The 13,823-nt window shown below is 41.0% G+C and overlaps 1 protein-coding gene across 1 annotated transcript; it reads left to right on the forward strand.

Moving 5' to 3' along the window:
* The first annotated feature begins 6,588 nt into the window (after positions 1-6,588).
* Positions 6,589-9,461, forward strand: LOC120910401 (homeobox protein vex1-like). Its single transcript, XM_040322158.1, has 3 exons — positions 6,589-6,823; positions 7,979-8,238; positions 9,129-9,461. The coding sequence occupies exons 1-3, from the start codon at positions 6,589-6,591 to the stop codon at positions 9,459-9,461; spliced, it is 828 nt and encodes a 275-aa protein (XP_040178092.1).
* The last annotated feature ends 4,362 nt before the right edge of the window (positions 9,462-13,823 follow it).

The raw sequence follows: 13,823 nt of genomic DNA on the forward strand, positions 1-13,823 counted from the left end.
TTGTTTACGAATTCACTGTAAGCTTGAGGGCCCATTCACATGACAACACATGGGCTGCATTGCCGTCTCCTGTATGTTAACGTGCCAGGATTACATATCATGGGTTGTGATGTATTGTAGATATAGCAAGTAGATTATGCGCAAAAAAGTTTATCAGAGCATTGTTATAGGAGGCAGCATAGTCAATCTGTAAAGTTGAAATCAGTAAAAAATTCCAGCTGTTTGGGGTGGTGGTGGGGAATGTGTGGATATGTTAGGATGGGAGTATGCACACAGGGCTGCCGTCAATAAGGAACAGAAACCATGTTCCAATCTAGCAAGCAAACAAGGAGAGAGGCGCCTCTGGGTGCAGTACTTAACCACTTAAGCCCCGGACCAATATGCAGCCTAAAGACCCAAGGTGTTTTTACAGTTCGGGACTGCGTCGCTTTAACAGACAATTGCGCGGTCGTGCGACGTGGCTCCCAAACAAAATTGGCGTCCTTTTTTCCCCACGAATAGAGCTTTCTTTTGGTGGTATTTGATCACATCTGCGGTTTTTAGTTTTTGCGCTATAAACAAAAATAGAGCGACAATTTTGAAAAAAAAAGCAATATTTTTTACTTTTTGCTGTAATAAATATCCCCCAAAAACATATATAAAAACATTTTTTTTCCTCAGTTTAGGCCGATACGTATTCTTCTACCTATTTTTAGTAAAAAAAATCGCAATAAGCGTTTATCGATTGGTTTGCGCAAAATTTATAGTGTTTACAAAATAGGGGATAGTTTTATTGCATTTTTATTATTTTTTTTTTTTTTACTACTAATGGCGGCGATCAGCAATTTTTTTCGTGACTGCGACATTATGGCGGACACTTCGGACAATTTTGACACATTTTTGGGACCATTGTCATTTTCACAGCAAAAAATGCATTTAAATTGCATTCTTTATTGTGAAAATGACAGTTGCAGTTTGGGAGTTAACCACAGGTGGCGCTGTAGGAGTTGGGGTGCACCTATTATGTGTTTACAACTGTTTGGGGGTGTGGCTGTAGGAATGACGTCATCGATCGTGTCTTCCCTATAAAGGGAATGACGCGATCGATGCGCCGCCATAGTGAAGGACGGGGAAGCCGTGTTTACACACGGCTCTCTCCGTTCTTCAGCTCCGGGGAGCGATCGCGACGGAGCGGCTATAAACAAATAGCCGCGCCGTGGTCCCGGATCGCTCCCCGAGCGGACCCGACCTCCGCATGTAGCGGGGGGGGGGTCCCGATCGGACCCCCCACCCGCTAATAGGCGAGGACGTACGTGTACGCCCATGTGCCTGTACGTGCCATATTGTGGACGTATATGTACATGCGGGGGTCGGGAACTGGTTAAAACAGTTTAAAAATGAATTTAAAATTAAAGTTAAAAAAACCCACAAGTAAAAAGAAGCCACTCACATTTTGGTGGTCAATCGAAAACGTGTGGAGTCAATTTTTCAGGAGGGTAGGTAGGTATCATCTGGCGGTGTCTTTTCCCTTTGTCCCGGGTACAGCGCTCTGGGATGCAGGGGATCTGTCCTTCTGCCGCTGGTGGAATCGGTGATTTTCAGCGGTGGGCAGGGGGATCCTGTGCTGGCGCTGTGAGCCGTGTGTGCCGATGGACGAGCAGGGATGGTGACGTCATCCCTGCTCGTCCATCGGCACACACGGCTCACAGCGCCAGCACAGGATCCCCCTGCCCACCGCCGAAAATCACCGATTCCACCAGCGGGAGAAGGACAGATCCCCTGCATCCCAGAGCGCTGTACCCGGGACAAAGGGAAAAGACACCGCCAGATGATACCTACCTACCCTCCTGAAAAATTGACTCCACACGTTTTCGATTGACCACCAAAATGTGAGTGGCTTCTTTTTACTTGTGGGTTTTTTTAACTTTAATTTTAAATTCATTTTTAAACTGTTTTAAGTACTGCACCCAGAGGCGCCTCTCTCCTTGTTTGTGTGATGTATTGTAGCACAGGTATGTTGTGTATGTGCATTGGTGAACCCCAGTGCACATACACATAATTGTGGTAAAGCACACGTTACGTTCACGCTGGGTTCTAGGTGGAAAAAAGCCCTGAATATCAGGCCTCGTACACACGACCGAGTTTCTCGGCAAAAACCAGCAAGAAACTTGAGGAAACCAGTCGTGTGTACATTTTTCGACGAGGAAACTGTCGAGGATCCCGTCGAGCCAAAAGGAGAGCATGTCTTCTTTTTCCTCGACGGGAATGGAGAAACTTGCCTAACAAGGAACTCGACAAGGAAAACGATGTGTTTTGCCCATCGAGTTCCTCGGTCGTGTGTACGAGGCTTCATCAGAGTGCTAACTCATCTCTATGGTTGCCATCACTGTTATTTACAGATATGTTGGAAAAGAGTACTAAATAGTCCATGTCAATGTGTCCAAGGTCACAGTTTACAGCCATGCATTGGAGAAGAATCTAAACACAGACAACTAAACCCCTTTGAAGACAATGGCTATCAGTTCCTGACTTTCTTCCTTTAACCAATTTACATAAATGACCTGTACTGTCCATTTGTCCTTTATCATTGGCCTGTATATGTTGTAAAACTGGTGCCAGTTTATCCAGACAAGCACTTATTGTGCTAAATGAGCTGCTGGCAGGAGAGGAGACAGTCTAGTATCCTTTAACCCCTTCCACTCCAGAGAAGGCCAAAGATCCACTGTCAATTAAAGCAATCTGAAGTCCCCTATGAAAAAGGGTTAAAGGGAAGGTGTGCAACTCATTCTTATCTAGAATCACCTGAGAAAAAAAGGGAGAGGGTCTTATCTCTTCTATAGAATATACACTCTACACTCTTCATGAAGACATCAAGCTATTGACTTTGAAAAGCACTCAACATTTGCTGTCATTAGCTGTCATTGCCTCATTTCCTACGCTGCTTTTTCCTTACTAAAACAAAGTAAAATGATTCCCTACAAATACGACCTGGTACCAAACATCTGACAAGACTTCCTCCATCCTGATTCCCTTTCCTGTTTGAAGAAGTAAATAATTATACCCTTTTTTATCTAACTTTAATAGTGCTTGCTTGGGCTGCTCTACACAGGCCACATTTCAAAGCAAAGTACATAAAATACTCAATAATAACAGCCTAGCGTAATAAACAATGAAATGGTCATAACCAGTCACAGCTCACCTAAGGCCCCGTACACACGTCCGAGAAACTCGACGGGCAAAACACATCGTTTTGCTCGTCGAGTTCCTTGTGAAGCCGCCGAGGATCTCAGCGAGCCAAGTTTCCTCATTGACTAACGAGGAAATGGAGAACATGTTCTCTATTTGGCTCGACGAGTTCCTCGTCGGTTTCCTCGGCCAAAAGTGTACACACGACCGGGATTCTCTGCAGAATACGGCTCTGATCGAGTTTCTGGCTGAATTCTGCCGAGAAACTCGGTCGTGTGTACGGGGCCTTATGGCTCTTTCACACAAGCATTTAAAATAGGCGGTTGGGTCATGTTTTTAACGCTTACCAAACTTCTATCATTGCCACTAACAATTGTTACAATGGGAAGTGGGTGGATGTGTTAGCATTGCGGCAAAGCAAAACTAACATTGCCTGCAGAGTTTAGCAAGTGTTGATGCTTTGCAACTGCCACCATTCAATTCTATTGGAACATACTACAACAACAACCGCCATGGGCATGTTTGCAGTGTGTTTACGGTGCAGTTGGAAAGCTTAAAAAGTAATCATTCACCATTTTAGTCTTGTAAAAAAAAAAAAACATGGGGGGTGCTTTATTTACTAAAGGCAAATCCACTTTGCCCTACATGTGCACTGCAAGTGCACTTGGAAGTGCAGTCGCTGTAGATCTGAGGGGGACATTCAAGGAAAATAAAAAACAGCGTTTTTGCTTGCACGTGATTTGATGATAGAAATCAGCAGGGCTTCCCCTCATTTTGATCTTCCCCTCAGATCTACAGTGACTGCATTTCCAAGTGTGCTTGCAGTGCAAAGTGGATTTGCCTTTAGTAAATCAACCCAATAGGGTGTTTAAGAAGTGTTGTAAAAGATAAGGAACAGAGGGTGCACCAGTCTATATATAGGTATATTTAAGAAGTGTTGCCTGATGCAACATGAACGCCTGTACAACAAATCCCAAATGCTTATTAATGCTATAGGCACATTAATGCGATTTTGGGCTGCTTTAAACTTTATCGTAAGTGTGAAAGAGCCCTAAGAGGTTAGCACTTCCACCTGGGAGTTCTAGTGTTTCGGTTTGAATCCCAGCCATGACACTACCTACCTGGAGTTTGCATGTTCTCCCTGTGCCTGTGTGGGTTTCCTCCAGGTAATCCAATTTCCTCGAAAAACATGCTGGTAGGTTAAAGAGGAAGTAAACCCTCATTCAGTTTTTTTTTTTTAAACCCTGCAAGAGAAAGTCATAATGAGCTAGTATGCATAGCATACTAGCTCATTATGATTGACTTACCTGAGATCGAAGCCCCCAAAGTTCTCCTCCGTGCCCTCCGCCGCCGCCGACATGTCTCCTCCGATCTTCCTGTTATCGTCGCTCCGGCACTGTGATTGGCCGGAGCAGCGATGATGTCACTCCCGCGGGACCGGCAGATCCCTGCGCATGCGCGGAAATACGTGCATTAACCCTGAATGTGCCGCGCCGTAGACATTGGTGCCCGTTTTTGTGAAAATATCTCCTTAACCGTGTAGGTTAAGGAGATATTTCTTGCACCTATAGGTAAGCCTTAAAGGGGTGGTTCCCCTAAAAATAAACTTTTAACATTGCATTTCCCACATTAATGACAATTAGAATCAGCTGGTTTTATAAAAAAAAAACGTCCGTAAGTACCGTTTGCTGTAGGCATTCTCACCGCCACTTCCGGGTACGATGGTGGGGATGGGCGTTCCTAATTAATGGACAGGCATCAGACCGACGCATACATCGCGTCACGAGATACCGAAAAAAGCCGAACGTCGGTGCGGCTCTATACGGCGCATGCGCACCGACGTTCGGCTTATTTCGGCATCTCATGATGCGATGTATGCGTCAGTCGGATGCCTGTCCATCAATTAGGAACGCCCAGCCCCACCATCGTACCCGGAAGTGGCGGTGAGAACGCCTACAGCAAACGGTACTTGCGGACGTATAAAACCAGCCGATTCTAATTGTCATTAATGTGGGAAATGCAATGTTAAAGTTTATTTTTAGGGGAACCACCCCTTTAATCGAGGCTTAACTGTAGGTGCAAGTTGTGTGGTTGGGTTTACAACAACTTTAACTGGCTCTTGTCCAAATTGGCCCTAGTGTGTATGAATGTGAGTTAAGCTGGCCATAGATGGTTTGAATCTCAGGCCTCGTACACACGACCGAGTTTCTCGGAAAAAACCAGCAAGAAACTTGCTGGGAGATATTTTTTTGCCGAGGAAACTGATCGTGTGTACATTTTCGTCGAGGAAACTGTTGAGAAACTCGACGAGCCAAAAAGTTCTCTATTTCCATGAGAATGGAGAAAATTGGCTTGTAGAGTTCCTCGGCAGCCTGACAAGGAACTCGACAAGGAAAACGATGTGTTTCGCCCTTCGAGTTCCTCGGTCGGGTGTATGAGGCTTCAGGCTGTTCAGTAGGGACTGGCCGGTATTTTAACCATATATGGCCAGGCTGATTGCACTCAAGTTGATCGATTGATCAATTTTGGTACAACCAGCCTGTCAGATTTTTTATGTGATTATTGTCTGTGGATATAGCCGCTAGCAATAATCACCTTGTGTTTTGCTGGCAGGGATAGCTCCACGCGAGAGATTCCCCCATCAACACTGTGTTGATGGGGAAATCAAGTGATTTTATTTTCTGCAACCCATGGCTACAGGAAAGAAAATCAAACCATCCATGGCTGACTTTAGGGACCATAGATTGTAAGCTTCTTGAGGGCAGGGACTGATGTGAATGTACAATATATATTTAAAGCACTGTAAAAAATGACAGCACTATATATGTACTGGTAATAAATAGAAGTGGTTGGTTCCTATGAGTTTACCACCACACATTGCTCTTTGGCTGATCTCTCATCTTAAACTATTGTTCAGTTTGATTAATTTAATGAAACACAATATTTAATAATATTAAATCACTCATTACTACTAGAAAAGCATTGTGAAAACATTTAACCATTCTGATTAAGTTTTATATCAGTCTGAGTGATTGAGATGGCTCCAGTAGACCTGTTATCATCTACCAGGACAATGAATCTCTAAATGGGGTAAAATCAATAATTTAAGACTATCTAATCCTAAAAAAGTATTGATTCAATTAGCAACCCCTGATATTATTGACAGCCAGCCTTCTAGAAATGAACTTGGAGCCAGTAAACTGTCCCTCTAATTACTGTATTGAGGGATTAAGAAGATGTGACAATCAGACCACAATGGAAATTAGAGTAACACCCAATAAGACTATTGTTATAGGCATCATTACAAGTGTCGGGTTATTTACACCCCACCTTGGCCCAGGACTTTAAATATGTGTGGGCCACAATGGGAAAGTTAGTTTGCACCTTTCTGGAGGAAGAGGACACTAGGAGCTCTAACTGGGAATGGAGAAGAAGACTTACTCCGTGGAATGGTTGTCAGAGAGCAGTCACAGGAATACCACTTACCCCAGTATGGATTTATTGCCATGCAGAGCTGGTACATCCACCCTTCAGTATCACAAGGAGTTCAGTACTCTGGGAATGGAGAAACCAAGCATAGCCACTAGTGGCAATGAGAAGGAAAATAACTCTGAACACACATCAGCACTTTACTACGTCCAAGGAACTCAGACACATGGTAAGATCTATGCTACAAGTTTAATACATGATATACAGAGGACTAATCAAAAAAGTTTGCATGCATGCTTTTATGCTCTTTTAATTTAGCTTTATGTTAATATGTTCTTACAAATATATATATATATATATATATATATATATATATATATATATATATATATATATATATATATATAATTTATCTAATTTAATATTATTATTATCCAAAGAGCAATTATGAAGTCTCTTCAAGTAGTACACATTTTAAGTTTACCTAAGAAGAAAAATGTTTTTTTTTTACATTTGTTTACTGACTTGTTCAGTGTTTTTATGGTTATAGATCATATACAGAATTACAGGCTTTCCCTCTAATGACTTTTTGTCACACAAATGCATGTATCAGACTTTCTAAATGATTGTTAAGATAAAACATCTAATACTGAAATAATGTATAGCAAAAAAAAAATTAAATCCTGCACTGCCTTTAAAGCCCTTGAGCAGATTTATAGACACGTGCTAATGAGAGAAACAGTAAAACATATCACTAGGTTGCATAAAATACATTATACATATACAATGAGCAAATATAACTGTACTATGTTCAAATACAATTGCAAACATGGAAGAAATAGAAACATACATGTATAAGGCTATCTTCTTTAATTTGATCATATTTGTTTAAATTAATTTACCAAATACTTTTTTGGGGATTGGTATAGATTGGCAAAATAAGATTGTTAATATTGCCTTACCCCAGAATTAAGGATTTCCTATTATAGTCTATTTCTGTATAGTAGCTGAGCTGTTGGTTAGTGTACACAGGTGTTGGTTATGGAAATTGACACCAATGAATATTTGGGTGTTCACCATTGTTCTTTACTACAACAAATGCATAACGTGACAAGTCCATGAATTTAATGGGGCAGGTTCTGAGGTTGGCTGACTCAAGTGAAATGTTAAGGTGTAAACATCTAATGACATCACACAATTACATATAACAATCTATAAGCACCGTATCTATTATCTTCTATGCTGTTATATGATAATATAAAAAAAATTCGCAGAACTATTACAATGGGGGTGGAATTACTCTTTCAAACTCTCACTAGCTTGTACATTAAACATGGGGTGAAAAAAGTACGATACAAACTTGTATTTTCTTTCTATTTGACAGATGGGACCACATCTAGAAAGGCATTGAAGGAAGTTTCCCTTTATAGGCCAAGTCCTACCTCAGAGAAACGTCAGGGTTTGGACACAGACAGTGCTAAAAGCCCGGGATGTCTTTCTGAAGAAGAGGCCACGTCCAGGCCACGTACTAAATTCACCAAAGAACAGCTTCAGGAGTTGGAGAAGAGCTTTGAGGAACACAGGTACATAGGATCCAATGAGAAGAAGCGGTTGTCCAAGGTGATGAAGTTATCTGAGACCCAGGTAGGCATTAACAGCTAACTTTCTTGATCTAATCTGTTTATTATCAGAGGGTAGAAAGAACATCTTACAAGAATAAAGGCTACCAACTACGGCTCAAATGTCTAGCCATTAATGCCCCCTGCCTGCCACACCCGTCTCAAAAAAGTTGGTTAAACAATTGACTTTTGTTGAAGCAGAAAATTGACGCTCAGCATATGATTTTAGCTTTTTCAAAATTGAGTTAAAAGGAAGCACATAATCAAGATAACGTTGTTTTACACATTAGTAATTAACAATGAATTAAGTGTGCACTATGAGCAGTGCAGCTGTTTTGCTTTATTCCTATCTGTATTTTACTAATGAAAGCAACCGTTCTTAATTCTGCCATCGCAGATCCAATTTTGTTTTATTCCTGTTGAATCAACCAAAATTTGAGCTGTAAGTGGCCTTTTGTTGAAGGCACTGGTACACTAAATTATGATTGATTTAGTCAATATATATTTTAGGTTTTGATAATTAACACATGAGCTTTTTCTGCCTCAGCTGACTTGAATAGAAGAATTGTGTTAAAATATTGCACTGTTAAATTTGTTACAATGTAATGTCCTCTCATATTAAAGTAATATAAAAGTTTGTATAAAGTAAATTGGTGATGGATTACACATAGATTTATAGCAAAGAATTTCTCATGCTCTTCAGAAATCCATTTCTGTGGTGAGATTGTACAGTATTGGTCTGAAAAGTCCTTATTTTTCTAGAAACCAGAGGACCATAGATCTAAACTACCCACCTGACATATTAAAAATATATATATATATATTTAAATATTGACTTTTGCTATTAACCCCCAAAGAGAAATAAAATTTGGTGTCAGAAAAATATGCTAACAAATTGTCCATATCTCTTTCTAGATTAAAACATGGTTTCAAAACCGAAGGATGAAGTTCAAGCGTCAAAGTCAAGATGCACAAGTAGAAGCTTTATTTTCTGGATTTTACATGCCTTACTATGGTTATTCAGACTTTCAAACCCCAGGCTGCCCTGTCCGCCCTGAATTGGCCACACCCCTTGCCCCCCCAGTATCCAACCACCATCATGCATCACTTTCTACTGCAATGATTACACCAAGAAATCCTCCATCATCCATGATGCCACCCGTAAACTTTGGTTCTTACCCATGTCCTTCAATGCTTGTGCATCCATCATTTAGGGAGTCATATGGGCTAAGATATTCCCCATATTAACTTGGATGTGTTTGGGACACTTTCATGTTTTTATCAATGGACACTTTGAAATTGTTGCAATATTTATTTTAATTTATGCTATTATTAATGCATTTTTCTTTGTATTGGCACTTTATAGTTATGTAATATGAACCAAATAAAATTATTATAGTTTATTGATTTTTGGGCTGTACGTGGATCAATTATCACTCTAGGGCAGCATTTTGAGGGCAACCTTCCTCAACCTTTTCACATTTGCATGTTGTAGAAGGGTTTGAATAAAAGAATAACAAATTTGACATACCTAGAGTATTTGATATTCTGGGTGTATCATTTTACAACACCCCTCTTCTCTATACACCAGAATTATTTTCCATAACAATCAGTGAGAAAATACAAATAATAATAAGCGCTGCGCAAACTGTTGGTGCTATATAAATCCTGTATAATTATAATAATAATAAATAATCAGAAAAGAAACTCAGAGAAAAATTGTTGTGCCCTCATACACTAGCAGTCGGTAGAGAAAGGCTCCTGTAAACCCATACAATCCACTTTATGCTACAGGTAAACCTATAATAAGGCTTACCTGTAGCTACCCAGGATATCTCCTGAACCTGCCCGGTTTAGGAGATATCCCCTGTATCTGCATGTGCCGACGTCATCGGCACATGCGCACTGAATCAATGGCATGTACATGCCATTGCTTCAGTGAGTGTGCCGCCATCGCGGCTCCGGCCAATCACAGTGTCGGAGCCGCGATAACCGGAAGTAACTCCGGGAGCGTTGTCGCTGGCCGGTGCTGTGCATGGGCACTGCAGCGGGGGCAAGCACTTTAAACTGGCACACTGATCAAAATTCAGCCACTCCAACAGGCACCGGTCAAATTTCAGCTAGTGAGTGGGCATCCCGTCTCAACAGAAGTCAATCGTTTAATCGATTTCTGTCAAAGTGGCATGTTGAAAAATGTTTCAACAATCAGAATACAATGTCCCAACTGAGGGGATTCCTCAAACCTCCACAAATGAGTTTTTTTTTTCATTCAGCCTGCTGGCAAAACAAAAAAATGCATATGGCCGGTTTTACATTGGTTGTCACAGTAGGTCATTTGTACCTTGGCTAACATTGGAGAAGTGCCTCCTTATGCAGGTGGGTAATAAAGAACTGTCCCCTTTCAGTGCAGACAGGAAATAAATCAACCACAGCTTAAGGAACCTCTAGCATCCTCTGTAGGAACCCTAGTTGAGGAAGGTTTTTCTATGACATCACTGTATCTAGCTTCTTATACAGCTGTCTACATTGATGTATACAAATCATTTCCAGAAAGTTGTCAAATTGCCTTGTGCAAAAACAATTGCCTCTAATGGTTGGAAGAGCTCAATCTAAGAGAAGCCTTAGGCAAGCCATAGATTATGCAATTTTGATTCCCCCATCAACATAGTCAGTATTGTGTCCTCCAGATGGGGGGGGGGGCACAGGGACAGTAGAGCACAAGGATTACTGCTAGCAACTATAATCATGTGCTAAAAATCTGGCATGCTGTTTGTGCCGAAGTCGATAGGTGGACTAACTTGGGTACAATCAGCCTGCCCAGAAATGGATCAAATCTCGGCTGGTCCCTGCTGAACCAGATGAGATTCGATCCATCTACATCTGACTTTACTTCAAAATCTCTGTCTTTGAGATGGAAATATTAGCTTTAACAAAACTGCCCCCACCCTCCTCATAATTACATATTTGTTTATATGTCCGATGGGCTCCTGTAAATTTATACACAAAAATGTAAATAAGATCAATGGCTTTTGTTTGCTTGTTTTGGTTTTAAGCACTGCTTCTAAATCATACACTTCTCTGCATTGTGCATTAAGTCTTCACACTTTATTTTTTGCGCCAATATTAAATTTCACACCTTAGACCAAGCAAGACACAACCGTTTGACACCTCAGCAATGTGGAGTATTGGCACCTTACCATATAAAAAGATACTCACTAAATCCGCCCTATTCCAAAAATGTAAAATGACACTTCACACAATACTGGGACATTCTCACACAGTACCAAACCAAAACAAAACATCTGTGCCAATGGATCCTTTCACCCTTTGGAGGACCCGGCTGATAAAACCAATGGGCCATATTCACAAAAGAGATACAACGGTGTATCTCCTGATACGCCGTCGTATCTCTGAGATACGATTGTCGTATCTATGCGCCTAATTCATAGAATCAGGTTACGCATAGATAGCCCTAAGATCCGACAGGTGTAAGTGACTTACACCGTCGGATCTTAGTCTGCAATTCTAGGCCGGCCGCTAGGTGGCGAGTCCATTGCGGTCGGCGTAGAATATGCAAATGACTAGTTACGGCAATTCACGAACGTCCGATTTGCCCGTCGCTGTAATTTTACGTTGTTTCCGTTGAGATACGCGGCGTAAAACTAGGCATGCCCTCTAGGTGGTCTAACCAATGTTAAGTATGGCCGTCGTTCCCGCGTCAAATTTTTTAATTTCACGTCGTTTGCGTAAGTCGTCCGTGAATGGCGCTGGACGCCATTTACGTTAACGTTGAAACCAATGACGTCCTTGCTACGTCATTTAGCGCAATGCAGGTCGGGAAATTTTAGGGACGGAGCATGCGCAGTACGTTCGGCGCGATTTACACTACGCCGCCGCAAGTTTACAGGTAAGTGCTTTGTGAATCAAGCACTTACGCTGTAAACTTGCGGCGGTGTAACGTAAATGGGATACGTTACGCCGCCGCAGCGTAACGCATTTGTATGTGCATCTGGCCCAATGTTTATTATATCCTTTGGAACCTCCTTGAGTTCCCAGGCCTGAAGAACTTCCACAACCTGGTATGACATGGGCCCACTTTCCCAGATGGAATTGTAATTTATTTTATTTACTGGAAAATTAAACATTCAAAGGGGAGTGGAAGTAGCCAACCAACAAGGTGTGGAGTTGCAGAGGTAGATCTAGTCGCTGGAGCACCCAAGAGATAGAGATAAACAATGGAGGGAAAGAGCCCAATAAACTCCACAAATAACTGAATTATTACTTTTGGGTAGATACACTCTTTTTATTATTGCCTCACCAAACAATTGTCTCAGCCTGATTCATTGCTGCCCATTTCCCAAGAACACAAAGTGGTTTATTATATCAGCTAAAGTTGACCATACACTAAGGTAGGGCATTACTTGTTTTTCGTTTCTTTCACCACGGGTGGAAGAAAAAAAAATGCTTGATTCCCCGATTCACACATTCAATGTGGATGTAGAAATGCCTACCACAGCGCTATTGTATTCTGCCAGCAGGGGGCGTGGGGTGCCTTCCCGGCTGGCAGAATACAACGGCTACTGCAACTACCACTGGCAGTATGTAGAAATATCCGACAGGCTGGTTGTACCCAGGTCGATCGATGGATCGACTTGGGTACAATCAGCCTGCCCATACATGAATTGATATTCAGTGGCTCCCTGCTAAACCAGTCAAATTTCAATCCATGTATCGCCAGGATAACGTTGAAGAGATTTCCTATACCCAGATAGCAAGCAATTGTGCTGCAGGTGTGAAACTGACTTGCTAAGCTATTGCTAGACTTGCCAGGCTTCACAAGTTTGTTGCACAATTGCTGCAAGTCCACATTGCATGACTCCAACTTTCTTTGCAAATATTCTGCAAGTCTGCTGCGAGTTCTGGTTCAGTTATGTTGTGCTATAGTCATCCCACCACAGGGGGCACTGTGACTGAATTGTCATACTGTAGACTTGCAGAGCTATTCCTGTAGACTTTGCTCTTGTTAGAGACTTTGCTACAAATGGGAAAAGTGTCAACTAGAATTTGTGCTTCAAGTGCTCTGCAAGTGTACAACCTGCCAGTGAAAATGTGCAGAAAGTTAACAGACTTACAATTCAACACAAATTTGTGTAGAGTTATCCTTGCTATCTGGGAAAGTGGTAGTAAAGTCTGCTTTTTGACATATCGTTTATGTTATTTTCGTTTTTTTTTCCGTTAATTCGTAAATTCGTGAAATTAAAAAAAAATGTTTTTTTCGCTTTATTCGTTTTTTTGCTTTTTTCGTAAATTCAGGAAATTCGGAATTCTGAAATTCGAAAATTCGGAATATTCGGATTTCCGAAAAAGCAAAAAACTAAAAAAATGGAAAAAAACAAATTTCCCAAAAAAAACGAAAATGAAAAAAACAAATTTTCGGAAATTCTAAAAATTTGGAAATTTCCCATTTTCGAATTTTAGATTTTCGAACTTTAGATTTTTGAATGTTACAATTTACAAATTTCGATTTTTTTAATTTGAATTTTCCAATTTTTTTTTTCGAATTTTCAAATCTTTCATTTTCGAAAATTCGAAATTTTCGAAAATTCGAAA

Source organism: Rana temporaria, chromosome 8 (genome assembly GCF_905171775.1).
Source record: "Rana temporaria chromosome 8, aRanTem1.1, whole genome shotgun sequence".
Classification (NCBI taxonomy): domain Eukaryota; kingdom Metazoa; phylum Chordata; class Amphibia; order Anura; family Ranidae; genus Rana; species Rana temporaria.

Bases quoted from the DNA above. Each gene is read 5' to 3' on its own strand.
- LOC120910401 (XM_040322158.1), top strand. From the start codon at position 6,589: ATGGAGAAGAAGACTTACTCCGTGGAATGGTTGTCAGAGAGCAGTCAC. The intron at 6,824-7,978 runs GTAAGATCTATG...TCTATTTGACAG, and splicing joins CCAAGGAACTCAGACACATG to ATGGGACCACATCTAGAAAG. The intron at 8,239-9,128 runs GTAGGCATTAAC...ATCTCTTTCTAG, and splicing joins TGAAGTTATCTGAGACCCAG to ATTAAAACATGGTTTCAAAA.